General features: G+C 44.6%; 1 protein-coding gene across 1 annotated transcript; it reads left to right on the forward strand.

Moving 5' to 3' along the window:
- Positions 1 to 1,332: 1,332 nt before the first annotated feature.
- LOC117871731 (transcription initiation factor IIB-like) lies at positions 1,333 to 23,678 on the forward strand. The gene is made up of 2 exons (XM_034759498.1): positions 1,333 to 1,477; positions 23,128 to 23,678. The coding sequence occupies exons 1-2, from the start codon at positions 1,333 to 1,335 to the stop codon at positions 23,676 to 23,678; spliced, it is 696 nt and encodes a 231-aa protein (XP_034615389.1).
- Positions 23,679 to 24,056: the final 378 nt, after the last annotated feature.

Below are 24,056 nucleotides of genomic sequence, written 5' to 3' on the forward strand. Positions count from 1 at the left end.
TCCATTTGCTGCACATAGTGCTCCTAAGCTCTGTGGTGGCATAGCAGTACCATTTCTGAGAGGAATTACATTTGAGTAACTTGAATTCTAAGGCATGTTTTGGTGTAAGAATAAGTAACACTATGAAGCTTTAATGAAAAACTTCCTATCAAACACAATTCAAAAAAGTGACTGTCTCCGTTATCTACTGCAAGGGTTCTCAACCTTTTTCTTTCTAAACCACCCCTCCCTCCACCCCTACATGCTATAAAAACTCCATGGCCCACCTGTGCCACAACAACAGTTTTTCTGCATATAAAAGCCAGGGCCAGCGTTAGGAGGTAGCAAGCAGGGCAATTTCTTAGGGCCCCAAAGCTAAGTTTCTCAGGCTTCGGCTTCAGCCCCGGTGGCAGGGCTTGGAGCCCTGGGCATCAGCCCCATGCCGTGGGGCTTCGGCTTTCTGCCCTGGACCCTAGTAAGTCTAACACGAGGCCTGTTGGAGGACGCCCTGAAACCTGCTCGCAGCCCCTCCCAGGGGCCCCAGACCTCTGGTTGAGAACCACAGATCTACTGTATGCTAAGGATCTTGGGTGAAATCCTAGCCCCACTGATGCTAATATTAGTTTTTCCATTAACCTCACCCCTGGTGTATAAAATACATTGGTCAAATACTGTCTCAGTTAGTCACACGTCAGTAAATTCAGAGTAATACCACTGACTTTAATGGAGTGGATTTACACTCATGTCACTGAGAGCAGAATCTGGGCCCTAATCTTTGCTTTAAAGAAGCTACTGTAATTCGTATTTCAGATCTTTTCTTGTCTTTTAACAAAGTAAGAGACAAAGGGTCTAATTCTGATTTCATTTACCTCTGTAACTCTACAAACGTCGGGATGAGTGAAATCAGAAACAAAGCCATACTCTTTCAGAACAATTACTATACTAACATAGTCTTCCTAGCAGTAAGCATTCAATTGCTAATCTGTGAAGATGATTATTTTAAGTCATGGCGCAGTCTTTACATTTTGCAATAAAGGTTCGGTTGGAGTAAACTCATGATATGTAATGTCATTGATATGCTCTGATCTGCATGCAGCATTTTCTGTAGTAACAGATACGTCGGGTTAATTGCTCAACAAGCCATAGGTTTCCCTAATTATATTAAACAAACATTCAATATCATCTGCCTCACTGTGTGGAAGTGCATAGCAAAATTCACAGCTTCAAATAAGAAAAATAATTTAGGTGGGCCATCTGCTTTTTATATTTAATGGTGGTATCCACCGCAAACCAATGAGGAATCACAGGGCTACAGGGTCTTTTGCATCCAAGGCAGAATGACAAGACTGTCACATGACAAATGGATGTGACAAACTGTCTGTCTTATTGGAGAGCCAGAAGGTCACCAAAGAGATCTGTGTAAGAAACTGTCAGAAAATAGCATTAAGAGAAATCAGCATGTTGTTTTTCAAACTGCAGTTTGACACCATGTCCCCGGGTGGGTTGCTGCCCACAGGAATTGAACCTGGGACCTTCAGATCTGGGTGCATAAATCTATGCTGCCCATACTAAAAGACCTCTCTTAATCAAGACTGTTGCAGGTTCAGCAATCTCCCTATGTGGCCCAGCTGCCACTAGCAGGGGGACAAAGTGCCACACTGTCATGCATCTGACGAAGTGGGTATTCACCCACGAAAGCTCATGCTCTAATACGTCTGTTAGTCTATAAGGTGCCACAGGACTCTTTGCTGCTTTTACAGATCCAGACTAACATGGCTACCCCTCTGATACTGAATGGGTGTGTGTTACAAATGGGTATGTGTTACAACAGTACCTTAGCATGCTTTGGGAGCCACATCCACAAGGAACAACTACCCCACAACATAAGCAGAACTGAAGGAACACTTATAGGCCATGTCACAGGATTTTAAGAGCAGGTCTGGGCCAACATATGCTTGCTTCAATGACTAGCCCTTTAAGTACTGGTATCCTGGCAATTATCATCCCCAGAGGGTCATGTGATTGTAAACTACTGCAGGGCATTCTGGGAAGGCGTACAGGGAATATAAGGAGCAGCCGTCCTTCTATCCAAGAAGGAATGAGTAGAGCTCTTTATCAAGAATATAGGGGACATGATCACCCACAGAACTGCTGTTGGAAAATACCTGTGAAGAGATGGGATATAGAAGGACCTAGGAAAGGTTTGCAAAACAGGGCCTGGAACATCACAGTATTAGTGTGGGCTTTAGGCCTGGTGCTGGCATCTGTTCTTGTTTAGGAGCCCAAGTCTGCATCTTTCAAAGAGGATAGGAGGAAGCTGACACCCCTCCCCATGCCCAGCTGGCAAGATTATCCTACCAGCTAGGAAGACCATCTTTGAGGAGAAACTGAGATAGCAGATGCAGCTCCATGCCAGAGATGTAAGATTGGGGGCAGAGGGGGATGAGAAAGAGGGATGGGAGCAAAATGACAAAAATCCAAAAACTCTTTTGCCTTTGTGTCATTTTTAAAAAATAGTAAAAAAGCTTGTGGATAAATGTCAAAGTTAATCTTGTTTTATCATTTTTGTCCCTGAAACACAGTGTGTCTTTGTCAGCTCTATTGTGTCTGTAATGAGGTAGCTAATCTAAAGAGTGCCATCTACCTGCAGAGGGGAATAAATAGCATTTATAGGTTCAGTGAGAGTGTTATGTGCTGGAAATGGCTCCCTGGATGCAGCCGGGGCTGGCCTTAGGGGTGGGCAACAAGGGTGACCCAGGGTGCTGTGGTCAGGAGGGATGCCAGGGCCTGTGCAGTGTCCTGGCTTGGTGGAGGGGGTGGGCGAGGTGGGCCAGCTCCCAGCCAGGGGAGGGACTGAAGTTGCAGGGGGCACCAAGGCCTGCATGGTGTCCGAGCCTGCCCGGGGGGGCAGGCAGGTGAGCCAGCTCCCAGCTGGGGGAGGGGCTGAAGTTGCAGAGGTTCACCCATGGTGCCATTTTCCATAAGGCCGGCCCTGAATGCAGCTCTCACCATGGTGTCAGAAAGTGAAATGCTTTGCCCTGCTATGATTCCTCCGTGTGGCTGACCAGAGTCACTTCTACAATGACCACATTTTAGTCCCTGCTGTAATTCAAATGAAAGGGAATATATATGAAAAGTGGAGCTTCTTCAGGGTGGCATGTACTAACTAAATATCCCTGTACTCACACCCCAGACACTGTTTCAATGCTGCTTATCCAAAAAGTGCCTTGTAAGGTATCACTTGAAAACTAATAGCGCACTGGTCATTAATATCATTGTAAAATGCATGTGTTAACATTATATGTGAAGTTATGAATTCCCTGTGGTGTTGTGACCTGCTGCTGAGGTCAGAGCACTGAACTAGGACTGCACAGCACACAGACACTTAAGATACTACATGCTTGTCTATTGACTGCTGGTGGCTGGGTTGTGTGCCACAGCAGCGGAGCATTTAAGGCACCCAAGGTTACAGGCAGGCAGTGGCAGAACCCCTTACTAGTCCAGATTGCACCCTAAAATGTGACACTAAGAAGAATAAAGAGAGCATGGAAATCAAAATGGGCTCCCTCAATGAAGTAGCTAGCAAAGACTTGCCCAGATGTATCTCCTTTTTGTGTGACTGTCCTTTGCATTGAATAAAAACTGCTCAGCTGTGTGCCATAAGCGCTACACTGTTAACATCTAGTAGAGATTCTTCTTTAACTCAAATGTAAGGTTAGAATGCACTCAGGGGAATCTGGTAGAGCATACAGTGGAGCAGGAGCTCTGACATCCTCTAAGAAGATACAGCATACACTCCCCCTCTTGCCTCAAGATAGCTACATGTGCTGGTGCAAAGTGCTAGATGGATCCAGACTCTTACATTTGGTGTGGGGAATCTGGCACTAAGAACATAAGAATGCCCATGGTGGGTCAGACCAATGGTCCATCTAGCCCACATCCTGTCTTCTGACAGTAGTCAGTGCCAGATGCTTCACAGGGAATGAACAGGGCAATTATCGAGTGATCCATCCGCTGTCATCCAGTTCCAGATTCTGACAGTCAGAGGTTTAGGGACACCGAGAGCATGTGGTTGCATTCCTGGCCATCCTGGCTAATAGCCATTGATGGACCTATTCCTCCAAAACTTATCTAATTCTTTTTTGAGCCCACTTACACTTTTGGTTTTCACAACATCCCCTGGCAATGAGTTCCACAGGTTGACTGTGCATTGTGTTAAGAAGTACTTCCTTATTTGTTTTAAACCTACTGCCTATTAATTTCATTGGGAGACCCCTAGGTCTTGTGTTATGTGAAGAGGTAAGTAATACTTACTTATTCATTATCTTCACACCATTCATGATTTTATACACCTCAATCATAGCCTTCCTTAGTCATCTCTTTTCTAAGCTGAACAGTCCCAGTCATGTTTTTTTTTTCTTTAATCTCTCCTCACATGGAAGCTCTTCCATATCCCTAATCATTTGTTGCCCTTTTCCAATTCTAATATATCTATTTGTGGGATAGCGTGACCAGATCTGCATGCAGCATTCAAGATGTGGATTTATGTATATACCTCCATTGAGATATTCTGTCTTATCTGTCCCTTTCCGAAAGGTTCCTAACATTGTTAGCTTTTTTGATGACCGCTGCACATTGAGTGGATATTATCACCATTGGCAATCTTAGCCTAATGCAGTGTCTGTGATTCCCCAACTAACAGAAGTCTCTGGGGGATTTTTTTTTTTTAAGTTACTTCTTAGGTTAGCATTTCAAGAAGTAAAGCATAAACAGTAACACAAGCTGTCTCAATGACTGCATATTCAAACTTTCCAACAGCTTAACAGTCTGAAAACATGGACCTAAGAGGAAAGGACTCTTATGCATTGCTGCTTGAAAATGATAGGTTGAAGTCAAGTGAAAAGGCCATCAATTGTGTCTATGCCCCTATCATTCTTAACTAGTCACTAAAATCTATGAAGCTTGTCACAAAACAGTATATTCCACATCTGCTTCTGCTTCCTAGGAACCTGGCGTAGTCAGTGCCTTTTAATATATTTTTTTTTCCTCTGGGATTCTTCAGTACAGCTGGAGCTACATTATCTGCATATAAAAAGGAGACGTATGAGATGTGCAAACATATGCATTACAACTAACCAGCCCCGGACCTGCTGCGACCAGGGGAAAGGCATCCCTCCCCCAGCCCCAGACCAGGCCTGCCGCAGCCGGGGTAGGAATTCCTATCCCATGGCCCCAACCCCGGGGCTGCCACAGTGGGGAGGGGTGCCTCTCCCCCTCCCCCCCCAGCCCAGGTGCTGCTGTGGGGAGAGAGAGCTGTGGGGAGTCCTCCCAGCCCCATCCCAGAACCCGCACTCCCAGTCGGAGCCCCTCATCCCCCCCACACCTCAACCCTCTGCCCCATCCCTGATCTCCTCATCCCTAACCCCACCCCAGAGCCCGCACCCCCAGCCAGAGCCCTCACACCCCTGCACCCCAACCCTCCGCCCCAGCCCTGAGCCCCCTCCCACACTCCAAATGCCTCGGCACCACCCCCACCACATGAATTTTGTTATGTGCACCAATATGAAGGTAATGTGTTACACATCACCTCCATATTGGTGCACATAACATTCATTCTGCACGTGTGGGGGGGGGGGAATAGAGGGAACACTGCTTGTGAGGTATCATTTGAAAACTCAATAGGCTACTCATTATTGTCTTGGTTAACGTATGTGTGGCAACATTGTATGTGAAGTTATAAGATTCCACTGTATGTTGTTGTTAACACATGTTCCAAACTGAGGTTGGCAAACAAGTCTATCTTAAACAAGGAAATGTGTGCTCTGCTTAATTTGCATTTAAACAGAGTCATGAAGTAGGAAGGGAAACAAAGGAAGAGCAAGCAGTTGAGAAAAAAGCAGCAGGGAACATCCTTCCCCCATAGACTTTTTGTTTCCTGGTGCCCAGCTGGAAATATTGTTTTTTGTTTGTTTTTTTTAAGAGGGGGACCGAAACTATAAAAAGGAGGGTCTAACACCTCAAGGCACCCCTCTCACGCTCCCTGCCCATTACATTCACGGCCCCTGAAGTGACAAATGAAGCATTTGTTGAATTCTGGAAGAAAGGGCCCTAACCTAAGAGGTCTGATCAGTAGGACTGCTGAAAGCATATGGTGAGAGAACTTTACTTTGAATTTAACATAGTTTAAGTTAGGCGCCAGTTGCATTTTAATCTTTATTTTTCTTGTAAACATTTCTGACTTTTTATGCCTCATTACTTGTGCTTATTTAAAATATATCTTTGTAGTGTATAAACATGTTTTGTTTCATTTAATCCAGTATGTTTAAATTGAAGTGTTTGGAAACTCCATTTGTGTTGGGTAAGTTATGTGCATATTTCTATTAAAGAAATAACTGATTTAATAGAACTTGTATTGTCCAGGAGAGGGCTTGGTAGTACAGGACATAGATTTTCCTCCAGAAATGTAAGACTGGGGGTGTGGTAGGGTCACTCTGCAGTATAACCAAGGCTGGTGAGAGCTCGAGTGTAACCCAAGAGTGGTTGGCAGGCTGCAGTTACACACAGACACCCAGCATGTGGCTTTCATGCTGGAAATCTGTTTGTGAGTGGCCCAGGTGGGAGCTACGTCAGCAAGGCATTGTAAGGCACCCAAGGTTGCAGAGCAAGGGTGGCATGGCTGCTCATTTGATTGTACCCTGCTGTGGCACAATCATGCATCACTTAACCCTTCTAACAAACTTTGTGCTTTCCAGCTTGTAAAAGGCCACATTAAAAGCCAAGTCACTCTGAAACCCAGGCTTTCTGTTCCTGAGAGCCATTTTAGGACAGGAAATGGCATCTAACACCGAAGACTCTCTAGCATTATTGATCTGAGGATCTGAAATCTAGTTGATTAGTAACTAGAGCTTTGCATGATGTCAAGTATCAGGGGGGTAGCCGTGTTAGTCTGTATCTACAAAAACAACAAGGAGTCTGGCGGCACCTTAAAGACTAACAGATTTATTTGGGCATAAGCTTCATCTGTGTATCTAAAGAAGTGAGGTTTTTACCCACGAAAGCTTATGCCCAAATAAATCTGTTAGTCTTTAAGGTGCCACCAGACTCCTTGTTGTTTTAGTAACTAGAGTTACTCAAACATCACCACGTGTTCTTTTTATCTATACATCCTACATAATTACCATATTGGAGCCTCCACACTGTCAGCCAATTAATGTGCTGCTTGTCATAATTCAGAGCAACTGCACCTGTATTTGCCCTCTATGGTCCACCAAGGGCACCCACTCTAGGCTTCCAGCTCCTCACTGTCATTTGGACCTACATGTCTGTCTCTCTCCTTGCTGGGTGTTTTCCAGTCTGCATAGTCCCTTGCCTACACTGTGAGTTTCCCAGCAAGTCTGGCTGCCTAAGCAGGCCTGCTTTGCTATCTCCTCAGATGTTATAAACAGCATAATTGCACACAATTAAGTTACCGCACAGCTCTTTCTAAGCAAGCATGTTTATTCTTAAGGTGAGAGCATTACAGAGAAAACATGAACACAATGAAGGAATCTATATGCATGCTAATAAGCTTTCCTGAGACCACCCCAACTCCAACAAGGGCTCTCGTAGATGCCAATCCTTCAACCCCCATCAAGGGCTTTTTCTGTGGTACCCAGTTTAACACCTTTTACTCAGAACAAGCACAGCCATGTATCTGAGAGTCACTCTTTTATGCAGTTTGGGCCACTGATCAGTAGACAAAGGTCACCGCCTTCAAAAGGCTGAGTTTTGCATAACCAGAGGGGGCATATTTGCATACACATCCCTCTAGAGATTTCCTGGGGAAACACACAACTTTAAACATTCATACTTGTCTGGCCCTTTGTTTCAAATAGTTCCTTGAAGCTCAGAACACTTCCCATGGTTTACATTAGTCATGTCCTCCCGCCCCACCCCCGAGAAGCAACCCACAATAATACATAAACTTTCCATTTAAATTTTAAAGCTACTTAAATGTAATTCAGTAAGATTTAACTTAATTCAGTCGGATTTCTCAAGGAACGTGCTGTATATTGCTGTAACTGTCACACTACCTATAGGACCAATTATGCAAAGACTTATGCATGGGAATAATTTTACTCATATACTTGTCTTCAAGATCAGGCTATGGTGTATATTTGATATATTGATATTGCCAATTATATACCAGAGCTATTGTATACATTTAATATATGCAACAATTCTCAGAAAATATATGGCTTGTCTTGATGTTAATTCAACCAGATGCCTCTGGGGCTCTAATTGGGACAGTACACAGCAGTATGGCATCCTGGCTCCTCTCCCGTGTTGCTGCCTCGTTCTCAATAATCTTGGCTCACATGTAGATGGTGGCGGGAGACTCTCTGTTTTCTTTGCCAAAAGAATATTGAAAACATGACTTGAGGGTCATTTTACACACAGGCATCTGCCTGAGTTTTGCAGAGACTCTGAATCAATAGCTGTTAGTCTAGGTCTACACTTACAGAAGCATGGAGAGTACATACACACAGGGCCGTCCTTACCCATATGCAAAGTACGCAGCTGCGTGGGGCACCAAATTGCCTGGTGCCCTGCACAGCTGCATGCTGCTCCAGCCCCTGCTCCGGCTCTTCCCCAGGGCCCACGCCCTGCCTCTTCCTGCCCCCACCCCAGCCCCGCCCCCACTTCCCTGAGGACTTCAGAAGCGGCCCCGGCCTGCTCCAATCCCCTGGCTCCCAGCTGCACCACCGGCGAGTGCTGGGGGGCAGTTCCCCCCTCCCCCCAAGCCTGGGAGCCAGGGGAACAGAGCAGGCTGGGGCCAGGTCACTCCACTTCCCACAGGAAGTGGCCATCCCCCCCCTCCCCCAGTCCCTCACGGAGGCCTGGGGCCAGCCCCCCACACACACACACACTCGCCCCTGTGGAGGCCTGGGGTGGAGCCCCACACAGCCCCCCTGCAGAGGCCTGGGGCCAGTCCTCCCTCCCATGGAGGCCTGGGGCCCCACAAGCCCCCTGTGGGGGAGCTGCATAGGGCACCAAAATAGCTAGGGACGGCCCCGCATACACAGCACACACCCCTAGTGTGGTATACATAGCAGTGTAGATGGTGAAGCACACAGAGTAAAGACAAGCCGGAACCTTAGTATATGTGCCCTACATGGCTCTCCACACACCCAAGCAGTGCCTCCCCCATCTGTACTGCTGGTTTCAGGCCAGGGGTACAGTGCCACAGTGCCAGCCTAGACATCCTGGTCGATTACAGCACAGTGACTGGCCTCCGGGAGGTGTCCCACAATGCCTGTTCTTGCCTCTCTGGTCATCAGTTTGAACTCTACTACCCTGCCCTCAGGTGACCAACCATCCGCCCCACCCCGTAAATTCCTTTGGACTTTTGAAAGTTCCCTTCCTGCTTGCTCGGTGATGCATGCAGTAGTCTCAGTGCATTTTTCCAGGTAGCCATGCCTGCTCCACACACTAGGCGATCCCCCCGGGGTAGTATATCCCTACTGCTATATTCTTATTATTAGAGCATGGAATTACTGTCCATAGAGATTTTATGGTACAGTTTGGTTCATGTAAAGTGTCACAGAACACTGTTACTGAAAAATTGCTTACTTTCTAATTTTTACCATATAATTACAAAATAAATCAATTGGAATATAAATATTGTATTTACATTTCAATGCATAGAGCAATATAAACAAGTTATTGTCCAATTGAAATTTTAGTTTGTACTGACTTCTCTAGTGCTTTTTATGTAGCCTGTTGTAAAACTAGGCAAATATCTAGATGAGTTGATGTACCCCTGGAAGACTCCCAGTGCTACACATACTCCTGGTTGAGAACCACTGTCTGGGGGTGGAAGCTAAAGTGAGTGGACATGGAAATAGGAAGAGCTAGTTAAACTGAGGGCCAGATCCTGTGCAGAAAACTTTGTGTAGCTGTAGAAATCATTTTTAAAATCTGTCAAGTATTTATTCCACAAGGTCAAATTTCTAGATCCTGAATCCACAAGTTATACTGGTTTAAACAAGTACATCATGCTGCATTTGTAGTAACAAGAAATGCACGTAATCTGGTTTTTGACAACATTGCTATCCCTCATGGATTAAAGGCATTGCTGTGATATGTGATTGTACTTAATGAGTTAAAACTTTAGCATTTATAATGGGTGGATTACTTATTTTTGTTTACCAAATAATAGTTTTGAATCTGTGGCTTCAATTAGATTTAATTACTTTCCCTATGGCTTTCAGTTAAGAATGGCTTTTAAAGGAGAAGCCCTTTTATTACATTTAAATTACTTTCCCTCTGCCTTGCAAGATAAAGGAGCACCTTTAGAGAGGATAACTACTAAACAGGGATGGATTCTAAACAAACATAAGGTAATTTAAGATTTTCCATACACAGAGCTGTTGCGTTACAAAGAGTTTGTTTCACACCTCCTCTGCAGACTTTCATCACTGCATGTGATTGATTTTCAATTAACCTAGTGATTCATATAGGTAAGATTAGAATTGAACTTCCGTTTAGTGATAAATTTGCAAAGCAGTCTAAGGAGTTATTGTTCATTGAAGTTGCACAGCCAAATACCTGCATTCTTACTTGAAAATTTAGGGATAAATATAAAACAAAACTCCCCACAATTATAGGCATTACTATGAGATGATTGACTGTGATATGGGTGTGTCCAAAGGTGAATTTGAACAGTTATTTCACAGTAATGTCCTCAAGAAAGGAATTGGAACCCTGTGGACCCCATTTAAAAAAAAAATAGTCAAACGGTCTGTTTACACTTGGAAATTTAGCTAAATAGCTATTCCAGAATAATTATTCCAGAGTAATTCCCCAGGAAACACTCTCGTTCCAGAATGTCTTTCTCTGAGTTAGCTTAATCCACTTCCTATGAGGTTACAGAATAGGATCCTCTATTATGACATAATGCTGTTTGCTTTTATGTAGAATCCTTTAGAAAAAGCTTCCCCTAATGTTTTACAGTAGGAATCAGCTACAAATGAAAGCAAAAAGGAAGGGTTTTAAGAGAAGACTAAAGTGCAGAAGTACCTTACTTACCATCTTTCAAGAGATTTACAAGGGTATTGCATTCTGGTTTTATAATCCGGCTGGGAATGCTTTTCTCTTTCTGCCACTTAGTTAAGGTAAATTACATGTATGTGGCTACTTTTTGGCTGAAAAGACAATGTACCAGGCAGCCTGTCTGAATTGCTACAGTTGGCAAAAGGAGTAACCATAAATCAGTCTCTCTCTGAATGATATTTAAGGGCTAGTCTGCATTCAAAGCTCTACTGCAGCGCAGCTACAGCGCGTCTGGTGAAGACTCTGTATGCCTATGGGAGAGAGCCTCCCGTCAGTATAATAAAGCCACTGCTGTGAGAGGTGGTAGCTATGTCCACGGGAGCTCTTCTGCCAACATAGCGCTGTCCACACTGGTGCTTAGCGCAGTGTAACTTGCGTCGCTTGGGAGGGGGGGTGTGGCTTATTCACAACCCTGAGCAACCTAAGTTAGACCAACATAAGTGGGAGTGAGTACAAACCCTAAGACTTGCACACCATGTAAGAGAGCCTCACTATGAAAAAAAATAGTGGAGTTAAAGCTATGTATGCAGCTCAGCTATATTATGGCTACTAGTGTACTGCATTGACTTGAAGACCCAAATAAGTTACATTTAAGTGGTTGAATCAGTACATGAACAGCCATCCTTGAAGTTGACTAAAGTTAGTTGTAAAACTCATTCTATCCTTGAAATTGACTAGTTATGGTATCTTTTGTATTCAAGACTTGGTTGTAAACATTTTAAAACAATATATAAATAAAAGATCACAGTTTGGGGGGATTTTCACAATTTCCATGTTCTCCGTAAAACTGTGATTTACACAGAGCCCTGGGTGTAAGGAGAAAGTTCCACCTCTTAGGTTTTTTGTGAGAAAGGACTGACCCTGGTTTAGGCACCTAACTGCAGGGGACGGTTCACAGCTGTGAACCTTTGAGGAACAGAGCTTAGGCCACATTCCTCTCCTTGCTGTTTCTTTTCTACTGGCTAGTTTAAGTGGCTGCCCGCTCAGCTTGGTGGCTTCTGTGAATCCTTTTCTTTAGGGCCCTAAATTTTCCTATACATGCAAGTGGAGGCTGGGTGCCTAACCTGGGGTTGTGAATTCCACTAGGCAGCTGAGCACCTGAAAGTTAGGCATTGCAACACCTGTGTTTCCCCCTTGTGAATCTAGCAACAGTAGTGAGAGGAATAGTTTCCATTTTACTGTATTGGTTGCTCACTCAGACCATGAGTGAAATCAAAATTTCATTGCTTTCATTAAAATCACACATACTCTCATAAAAAACCAACCTTCCACACAAACTTCCTTGTGGTTGGACTTTACAAAAACTAGACAAGCCATTTACAACACACACTTTGCTTCTCTACAAAGGAAAAGGGACACTAAACTATCTAAACTACTACATGCCACAAGGGGCCACAACAGTGGTTCCCTTAATTCACCTAACAATATTGTTAATCTATACAGCTATACTCTTAGCCCAGCAGAAGAGTCTGTCCTATCTCGGGGCCTCTCCTTCTGCCCCTCCACCCCCACGAATAGGATACAGTTCTGCGGTGACCTGGAATCCTACTTCTGACGTCTCCGACTCAAGGAATATTTCCAACACACCTCTGAACAGCACATTAACCCACAGAAACCTTCCTACTAACGCTACAAAAAGAAGGATTCTGCGTGGACTCCTCCTGAAGGTTGAAACAACAGACTGGACTTCTACATAGAGTGCTTCTGCTGACGTGCACAGGCTGAAATTGTGGAAAAGCAGCATCACTTGCCCCATAATCTCAGCCTTGCAGAACACAACGCCATCCAGAGCCTCAGGAACAACTCTGACATCATAATCAAAAAGGCTGACAAAGGAGGTGCTGTTGTCGTCATGAATAGGTTGGAATATGAACAAGAGGCCTCTAGGCAGCTCTCTAACACCACATTCTACAGGCCATTACCCTCTGATCCCACTGAGGGTTACCAAAAGAAACTACACTATCTGCTCAAGAAATTCCCTGAAAACGCACAGGAACGGATCTGCACAGACACACCTCTAGAACCCCGACCAGGGGTATTCTATCTGCTACCCAAGATCCATAAACCTGGAAATCCTGGATGCCCCATCATCTCAGGCATTGGCACCCTGATAGCAGGATTGTCTGGCTAGGTAGACTCTCTCCTCAGGCCCCAAGCTATCAGCACTCCTAGCTATCTTCAAGACACCACTGACTTCCTGAGGAAACTACAATCCATTGATGATCTTCCAGAAAACACCATCCTGGCCACTATGGATGTAGAAGCCCTCTACACCAACATTCCACACAAAGATGGACTACAAGCTGTCAGGAACAGTATCCCCGATATTGTCACGGCAAACCTGTTGGCTGAACTTTGTGACTTTGTCCTCACCCACAACTATTTCACATTTGGGGACAATGTATACCTTCAAGTCAACAGCACTGCTATGGGTACCCGCATGGCCCCACGGTATGCCAACATTTTTATGGCTGACTTAGAACAACGCTTCCTTAGCTCTTGTCCCCTAACGCCCCTACTCTACTTGCGCTACATTGATGACATCTTCATCATCTGGACCCATGGAAAAGAAGCCCTTGAGGAATTCCACCATGATTTCAACAATTTCCATCCCACTATCAACCTCAGCCTGGACCTGTCCACACAAGAGATCCACTTCCTGGATACTACAGTGCTAATAAGTGATGGTCACATACACACCACCCTATACTGGAAATCTACTGACCGCTATACTTACCTACATGCCTCCAGCTTTCATCCAGACCACATCATATGATCCATTGTCTACAGCGAAGCTCTAAGATACAACCGCATTTGCTCCAATCCCTCAGACAGAGACAAACACCTACAAGATCTCTATCAAGCGTTCTTAAAATTACAATACACACCTGCTGAAGTGAAGAAATGGATTGACAGAGCCAGAAGAATACCCAGAAGTCACCTACTACAGGACAGGCCTAACAAAGAAAGTAGCAGAACGCAACTAGCCATCACCTTCAGCTCCCCAACTAAAACCTCTCCAGCGCATCATCAAGGATCTACAATCTATCCTGAAGGATGATCCCTCACTCTCACAGATCTTGGGAGACAGGCCAGTCCTTGCTTACAGACAGCCCCCCAAACTGAAGCAAATACTCACTAGCAACCACACAACAAAAATACTAACCCAGGAACCTATCCTTGCAACAAAGCCCGTTGCCAACTCTGTCCACATATCTATTCGAGGGACACCATCATGGGACCTAATCACATCAGCCACACCATCAGAGGCTCGTTCATCTGCACATCTACCAATGTGATATATGCCATCATGTGCCAGCAATACCCCTCTGCCATGTACATTGGCCAAACCGGACAGTCTCTACGCAAAAGAATAAATGGACACAAATCAGACGTCAAGAATTATAACATTCAAAAACCAGTCGGAGAACATTTCAACCTCCCTGGTCACTCAGTTACAGACCTCAAAGTCTCAATTCTTCAACAAAAAAGCTTTAAAAACAGACTCCAACGAGAAACTGCAGAACTGGAATTAATTTGCAAACTGGACACCATTAAATTAGGCTTAAATAAGGACTGGGAGTGGATGGGTCATTATACAAAGTAAAAACTATTTCCCCATGCTAATTTTCCCCCTACTGTTACTAACACTTTCTTGTCTCTGTTTGAAATGGGCCATCCTGATGATCACTACAAAAGTTTTTTTTCTCCTGCTGATAATAGCCCACCTTAATTGATTAGTCTCATTAGAGTTGGTAATGGCAACACCCATGTTTTCATGTTCTGTGTGTGTATATATAATATATATATCTTCCTACTGTATTTTCCACTGCATGCATCTGATGAAGTGGGCTTTAGCCCACGAAAGCTTATGCCCAAATAAATTTGTTAGTCTCACTATGAAATTAGGTCGAATTTATAGAAGCTGGTTTTATAGATATCGGTTTTATACAGTTGATTGTGTGCGTCCCCACATAAAATGCTGTAAGTGCATCCACAGTACTGAAGCTAGCGTTGACTTCCAGAGCGTTGCACTGTGGGTAGCTATCCCACAGTTCCCGCAGTCTCCGCTGCCCATTGGAATTCTGGGTTGAGATCCCAATGCCTGATGATGCAAAACAGTGTCGCGGGGGGTTCTGGGTACATGTCAGGCCCCTCCCCCTCCGTCAGAGCAATGGCAGACAATCGATTCGCGCCTTTTTACCTGGGTTACTGTGCAGACAACATACCACGGCAAGCATGGAGCCTGCTCAGCTCAGCTCAGCTCACCGTCACCATATGTCATCTGGGTGCCGGCAGACGTGGTACTGCATTGCTACACAGCAGCAGCTAATTGCCTTTTGGCAGTAGATGGTGCAGTATGACTGGTAGCCTTCATCGGCTATCTGGGTGCTGGCAGATATGGGGCTGCATTGCTACACGGCAGCAGCCCCTTGCCTTTTGGCAGTGGATGGTATATTACGACTGGTATCCGTCATCGTCGTATTCCTCAGTGAGTTCAATCAGAGGCACCTGATCAGACATGTTTTGTCTCCTGGCCTATTGAACCGTCTTGACGATGATGGCTAGCAGTCGGAGTACATCATTTTCTGCCAAGCACCCAGAAGATGCCGATGGCTATCAGTCATGCTGCACCGTCTGCTGCCAGCTTAAGATGTAAAAAATAGATGGACCAGATTTGTTCTGTATTCATTTGCTTCCCCCTCCCTCCGTGAAATCAACGGCCTGCTAAACCCAGAGTTTTGAATTCAATCTTTGGGGGGGGGCCATTCTGTGTGACAGTTGTTTGTGTTTCTCCCTGATGCACAGCCAGTTTTGTTGATTTTAATTCTCTGTACCTGTACACCATGTCGTCAGTCGCCCCTCCCTCCCTCCATCAGTTTCACGCCTTTTTTCAGACCAGACGCCATAATACTGGGATCATGGAGCCCGCTCAGATCACTGCAGCAATTATGAGCACTGTGAACACTACGCGCATTGTCCTGGAGTATATGCAGAGCCAGGACATGCCAAAGCAAAACCAGGACCAGCCGAGGAGGTGATTGCAGCGCGGAGACGAGAGTGATGAGGAAATTGACATGGACATAGACCTCTCACAAAGTACAGGCCCCAGCAATATACAAATCATGGTGTTACTGGGGCAGGTTCATGGTGTGGAACGCCAATTCTGGGCCCGGGAAACAAGCACAGACTGGTGGGACCGCATCGTGTTGCAGGTGTGGGACGATTCCCAGTGGCTGCGAAACTTTCGCATGCGTAAGGGCACTTTCATGGAACTTTGTGACTTGCTTTCCCCTGCCCTAAAGCGCCAGAATACCAGGATGAGAGCAGCCCTCACAGTTGAGAAGCAAGTGGTGATAGCCCTGTGGAAGCTTGCAACGCCAGACAGGAATCAATTTGGAGTGGGCAAATCTACTGTGGGGGCTGCTGTGATCCAAGTTGCCAGGGCAATCAAAGACCTGGTGATATCAAGGGTAGTGACTCTGGGAAATGTGCAGGTCATAGTGGATGGCTTTGCTGCAATGGGATTCCCAAACTGTGGTGGGGCGATAGACAGAACCCATATCCCTATCTTGGCACCGGAGCACCAAGCCACTGAATACATAAACCGCAAGGGTACTCTTCAATGCTGCTGCAAGCCCTGGTGGATCACAAGGGACGTTTCACCAACATCTACATGGGATAGCCGGGAAAGGTACATGATGCTCGCATCTTCAGGCACTCTTGTCTGTTTCGAAAGCTGGAGGAAGGTACTTTCTTCCCGGACCAGAAAATAACCATTGGGGATGTTGAAATGCCTATTGTTATCCTTGGGGACCCAGCCTACCCCTTAATGTCATGGCTCATGAAGCTGTACACAGGCAGCCTGGACAGGAGTCAGGACCTGTTCAACTATAGGCTGAGCAAGTGCAGAATGGTGGTGGAATGTGCCATTTGGACGTTTAAAAGCGTGCTGGCGCAGCTTACTGACTCGGATAGATCTCAGCGAAACCAATATCCCCATTGTTATTGCTGCTTGCTGTGCGCTCCACAATATCTGTGAGAGTAAGGGGGAGACATTTATGGTGGGGTGGGAGGTTGAGGCAAATTGCCTGGCCGCTGATTACGCGCAGCCAGACACCAGGGTGGTTAGAAGAGTACAGCAGGGCATGGTATGCATCAGAGAAGCTTTGAAAACCAGTTTTGTGACTGGCCAGGCTATGGTGTGAAACTTCTGTTTGTTTCTCCTTGATGAACCCTCTGCCCTCCTTCCCCCAGTTCACTCTACTTCCCTGTAAACCAACCACCACACCCTCCCCTCCCCCCTTCGAGCACCGCTTGCAGAGGCAATAAAGTCATTGTTACTTCTCATTCATGCATTCTTTATTAATGCACCACACAACTAGGGGGATAATAGCCAAGGTAGCCCGGGATGGGTGGGGGAGGAGGGAAGGAAAAGGACACACTGCAGTTTAAAACTTTAACACTTATTGAAGGCCAGCCTTCCGATGCTTGGGCAATCATCTGGGGTGGAGTGACTGGGTGGCCGGAGGCCCCCCCACTGTGTTCTTGGGCGTCTGGGAGAGGAGGCAATGGGACTTGGGGAGGAGGGCTGTTGGTTACACAGGGGCTGTAGCGGCGGTCTCTGCTCCTGCTGCCTTTCCTGCAGCTCAACCATACGCTGGAGCATATCAGTTTAATGCTCCAGCAGCCGGAGCATCGACTCTTGCCTTCTATCTGCAAGCTGACGCCAGCTATCCTCTTCAGCCCGCCACTTGCTCTGTTCAGCCCGCAATTCATCCCGCCACCTCTCCTCTCGTTCATATTGTGCTTTTTTGCACTCTGACATTGACTGCCTCCACGCATTCTGCTGTGCTCTTTCAGCGTGGGAAGACATCTGGAGCTCCATGAACATATCATCCCTAGTCCGCCGTTTTCTCCATCTAATCTTCGCTAGCCTCTGCGAAGGAGAAACATTTGCAGCTGGTGGAGGAGAAGGGAGAGGTGGTTAAAAAAGACACATTTTAGAGAACAATGGGTACACTCTTTCTCGTTAAATTTTGCTGTTCACATTACACAGCACATGTGCTTTTCTTACAAGGTCGCATTTTTCCTCTTATATTGAGGGCCTGCTGGTTTGGTGTGAGAGATCACTCACGCAGTGCCAGGCAACAGAATTCGACCCGCAAAGGCTGATTTTAGCGCTAATCCCCTCATCGGAGGTGGAGTAAAGAAACTGGTTTAAAGTGCCCTTTAAGTCGAAAGAAAGGGCTTTGTCGTGTGGACGTGTCCAGGCTTAATTTGATTTAATGCTGCTAAAGTCGATCTAAACTCGTAGTGTAGACCAGGCCTAAGGTGCTACAAGTACTCCTCGTTTTTTTTTAGTTACATGATCACAGTTCCCAATCCCAATCTCCCACTCCCGGCTCTTGGTCCAGTCTCAGGGCCCACCGGCACATTGTCCCGGTGTCATTCTCCATCAAATCTCAGCTCATCCCCACACTCACCAAATCTGTCTCCTCCCTACCCCTGACCCATTCCTAGTCCCAGTCTCCTACCTTGAGTCCCCATCTGATTTCAGTCTTTCTTTCCCTGGCTCCCAGTCCCATTTTTCTTGTTCAGTCAGTCCTAGTATCCACCCTCTCTGCTTTAAGTCCCAATCCCTCCAGCCTCCTTGTCCCAATTTACTTTGGCCCACCTGGTCTTCCTGTTGTTCCCTCTGCATTTGAGTCAAGCTGCTTCTTCATCCGATGCTGCTGGACATCATCAAGTGAACACTGAGAGCACAGAAGATGTAGGCTCCCTACTCATGGTTCCACTGACTAGCCCTGGCATAGCCTGTTGCAGCCCAGAGTTGTAATTGCAGGGAAAAGTCTTCTTCAGTTCTGAGCTGGAGCATGTCTAATGCAGCTAGAGTCTTTGGAGATTCCAGATGTGACGCTCTAATGAGCATGTGCAAACTGTTATTTTTCAAAGGCTTATAACTTGGCCAAATGTATTTGGATTTTCACATGGATGGCAAAAGGCACATCTCTGACAAAAAGGTCACCTCCCAGCCAAATTTCAAGTCCCTTCTCTAAAGCAAGGTGTACTAGAACTTCTCCCCTCCCCCCCCTGAAAAAAAAACCACCTTTCCAGAATTTTTTAGCACAGGCAAAACCATATATTTTTCCCTAGCCTCCGTCCCAGGAATGTCTGAACTATTTTGACTGAAATTCTTTTTAAAAAGTCAGCTTGAGGCAGACAACCTGGCATGGAAAATTTCAGCCCAAAGGGCTTAAGTTTGGCAAACTTAAGCAATTGAAAACAGGGTCTTACAGTGGAAAGTGTCTTAATTACCTTCATAACACTGCTCTACAGCCAAAATGCTTCTGAAATAAATGTAGTCAAACTTTACTAATTCTGGGTCACTGAGAACGAAAATGATGCTTAAAATTGTTGATTGGCTCTAGTTTTCAAGATATGCTATTGGGTCAGTATATACGACCCTTGACTTGGGAAGGGCGGAGGATAAGTGAGTTATAAAGGAAAGATTCTCAATTTAAACCAGAAATGACTAAAATACATCTTTGACTGGATCTATGAATAAATCTATGACTGGGTTTGGACAGTACTTGCTTTTAGGCAAAACAATGAATGATGCAATCTGAAGCTGGTATTGCGTCATACATGATATGACTTGCATCATGTTATTCCTAGAAGTCATGGATGATGCACTCATAACGAAGCTTACATCACTCTGCTGAACAAATTGCCCTATATCAGCTCTAAAAATCATGCAGTGTCATGCTCTCTTATTTGTCAGTGTTTGATTTTGCAAAGGGACACATTTCTGTTTAGCCAAAGTGAGCAGAGATGCCTCGTACTTGTGTGAACAGTGCAGATAACTTCTGCTATGTTTGTGGTGAAGTGACTTTTGCATCACAAAAGCGCAGTATAACCACTATGGTTAAGAGAGCCTATCATCTTTATTTTGGCTGCAAAATTGGAGATCAGGACAAGAGGTGCGCCCCACACATATGCTGCAACACTTGTGCAACAAATCTTCGCCAGTGGTTGAACAGGAAAAGGAAATCTATGCCTTTTGCAGTGCCAATGATTTGGAGAGAGCCAACAGATCAGACCAGCAATTGTTACTTCTGCATGATGCCTCCAGTTGGGAAAGGTGTGTCAAAGAAGAAAAAGTGGACTGTGCATTATCCAAACATTCCATCAGCTATACGCCCAGTACCCCAAGGAGAAGGACTGCCGGTTCCTGATGCACCAGAATCATTCTCACTTGAGTCAGACGAGGAAGAGGAAGAGGATGAAACTTCTGGTCCTGAACCATCAATGTCACAGGACCCACATTTTCTCCCATCCTCCTCCTCTGAACCACACCTCATAACACAAGGTGAACTGAATGACCTTGTCAGGGATTTGGAACTACCCAAGAGTAAGGCAGGGCTGTTTGGCTCCAGACTACAGCAGTGGAATCTCCTGGCAGGTGATGTTAGGGTTTCCATGTTCCGTGACCGTCAAAAGGATCTTGTCTCATTCTTCTTCATGGAAGGTGATCTTGTAGCCTGCAACAACATCGATGGTGTGATGGCAGCCCTCAACATCGTTCACGATCCAGATGAGTGGAGACTGTTCATTGATTCATCGAAGACAAGTCTTAAAGCTGTTTTACTGCATAATGGCAATGTTTTGTCATCAATTCCAGTTGGTCATGCAGTCCATATGAAGGAAACCTATGACAACATGAAACAACTTTTGAGGTGCATAAACTATGACCAACATCAGTGGCAGCTTTGTGGCGATTTGAAGGTTGTTGCTCTCTTGCTTGGTCTGCAGACTGGATACACAAAGTACTGCTGTTTTCTCTGTGAATGGGATAGTCGTGCAAGAGATTCCCACTACATCAAGAAAGATTGGCCACTCCGACAGTCATTGGAGCCTGGGAGGAAAAGTGTTCAGCATCCACCACTTTTTGAATCAAGGAAGATTTTGTTACCACCCTTACACATCAAGCTGGGTCTGATGAAGAACTTTGTCAAGGCCATTGACAAAACACAAGCAGCTTTCAAGTATCTCCGTGGAAAATTTCCAAGGTTAAGTGAAGCTAAGATAAAGGAAGGTGTCTTTGTTGGTCGTCAGATTCGTGAACTTCTTCGAGATGATGCATTTGACCATGCACTGCGTGGCAAGGAAAAGACGGCATGGAAAGCCTTCCAGTTAGTGGCAATAAATTTTCTCGGAAACAACAAGGCAGACAACTACAGGTTGTTGGTGGAAAACCTCCTCAAGGCATACAAAAGCCTTGGTTGCAACATGTCACTAAAGATACATTTTTTGCACTCTCATCTAGATTTTTTTCCACCGAACTGCGGAGCAGTGAGCGACGAGCATGGCGAGCGATTTCACCAGGACATTGCAATAATGGAGAAACGCTATCAGGGCAAATGGAGCCCATCAATGCTTGCAGACTATTGCTGGACAGTGACAAGAGATGCTCCATTTAATGAATACAAGAGACAAGCTAAAAAGCGCCGAGTAGACACTGAATAGGACTAAACTATGTACATAATAGTTTTTTGCCTTTTGTTTCATAATAAATTTTATTTATATAACCCTTTTGCTGATTTTTAAAGTGTTACATAAACAGGACAGGTGAAATATTATCATGTAAAGCAACCATAAACACATGAAAAGACCTAGGTGTACAATTTATGATTAAAACTCTACTATCTACACAATGTACATAGACATAAAATGTAAAAACTTAAATATCTTAGAAACAGTAGCCAATCAGTTGTTTTAATTGTCATATTTGAATTCAGCACATCAAAATACATAATAAATAGCACATTTTATCTCTGAAGCAGACGACTTCTCAAAAATTGTAGACCAGTATAATGGGTGATGCTACCAGCCTTGCATTATAGTAAGAATTGTTTGCAGATTTCTTTATAAATGAGGCAACTCACAGGGTAATGAGTTATAGATTACAATATTACTGCCACAGATCAACAAAAAGTCTTTTATCCTGGCAGCAATTATAATTCATGCCCATCTCACACCCCAATGCTTTTTGGGTGTTTTTTTTTAACCACAATGGGACTTTCCTTAAAAGTTGTTACAAGGATTTTCAAGAACACATAATTGTGTCAAATTCGATTCTTCATCTAAAACAAACTGTACTTAGACTGGAGTGGATCCAAGTAGTCTCTCTCTAATCAGGAAACCAGCCATGTTTAATAGGAATGTTTGTATAGGAACATCACTTTCTGTGATTTTTTTTTAAAGCACTACTAAATGTACCTCAAGGGATGAAACTGTATTAGCTGGGGAATAGAATAGATGTTCCAGTACCGATTCTGTCTCTAATTTCTGTGTTTTTTCTAAAATCCATTAGACCATTACATGCTGAGTGTCACTTCTACCAAGCCTAATAGGAGGAATAAAGCAATTTCCATGTATACTATAATAGTAGAAACACATGTTGGAAAATGTTCTAGTATGTAAGAATAGAATCTGCATTAACATACATCTGACATCAATTACAGTTGAAAAGTATTGATATGCTTGTAATAAGAAATCAGATGCAAACAATCCCAAAACCCGCTAAACCCAGTAAGGAAACAAGCATATTTGCCTCTCCTTATGCCTTCTCCCCCGTAAGGCCAAACATACTGAGCCACCCTTCTCTTCCTTTACTTAATCAATATAAAATGCAGAACAATGGCTACTGCACTCATTCATCAAAACTTGCTGCACCTGTGCCCTTGCCAATCATTGTAGTTAAATCCCCATCACTCAAGAGAGGATTCTGGGTGTCTCCAACTCGAGATGGGTCTTTTGTTGCTTTATCATTGCTGAAAGTTCTCCACTCTGACCCTACATCTATGACCCGGTCACCCACTACTAGTCCACATTCAGGACAGATCATGTCTCCAGCTCTATAATCTTCCACTAAAATGGAATCTGGATGGTTTGGACATGTCACTCTGGGAAGCACATCCAAACGGCTGGTAGACGCCATGTTCCTTCCTTCCTTCCTGCCTCGTCCCAGGTAGTGCTGTCTCTGAACAGGGCCGGGAACAAAAGACCCATCTCGAGTTGGAGACACCCAGAATCCTCTCTTGAGTGATGGGGATTTAACTACAATGATTGGCAAGGGCACAGGTGCAGCAAGTTTTGATGAATTTGGAAATTCAAAGTACCAGAATCGCAGGACTATGAGCAGCTCTGATCGAGCAATGATGAATGCTTTTAGAGAAATTACTAACATGGCAGACAGAATCAACCTTCCCAGAAATATAGTTGATCGAACAAATAATTTATTCAAGCAAGTGTATGAGCAGAAGAGCCTGAAGGGGAGAAGTAATGATGCCATTGCTTCTGCTTGTCTCTATATAGCCTGTAGACAAGAAGGTGTTCCTAGAACATTTAAAGAAATATGTGCAGTGTCCAGGATTTCAAAAAAAGAAATAGGTCGGTGTTTTAAGCTTATTTTGAAGGCTCTGGAAACCAGTGTGGATTTGATCACAACTGGTGATTTCATGTCAAGATTTTGTTCAAATCTGGGTCTTCCTAAACAAGTACAGATGGCTACTGCACTCATTGAAGAACATGAGTATTAAACATTAAACCACTAGATGGTGTCTCTCCACTGTTTATGATCATTCAGTCACCTTTAGAGTCTGGAGTTTTTACAGGATGGAGCCATCGTATTTACAAAGGAAAACACCAGTGGAAAGCTGAAGTGACCAAACTGACGTTCAGATAGTATATATGAGTTCATTCAGTGTCACTACAATTGCCTTTGAAAAACAGTTCTGTGCTCCAGTGAAAGATTAAAACTAAATTTACGAGTAGAAGTTTTCCTGAGAGGAAGGAATGCATCATTGTGCCTGAACTCTGACAGATACTATCTATGGGATGAGAGGGTTATTCAATCTTCAAATCCATTTAATCCTTGTTCAGCTTCAGCTAGCTAGAAGGGTGATAATGTAGACTTC

This window comes from Trachemys scripta, chromosome 2 (genome assembly GCF_013100865.1).
Source record: "Trachemys scripta elegans isolate TJP31775 chromosome 2, CAS_Tse_1.0, whole genome shotgun sequence".
Taxonomy (NCBI): domain Eukaryota; kingdom Metazoa; phylum Chordata; order Testudines; family Emydidae; genus Trachemys; species Trachemys scripta.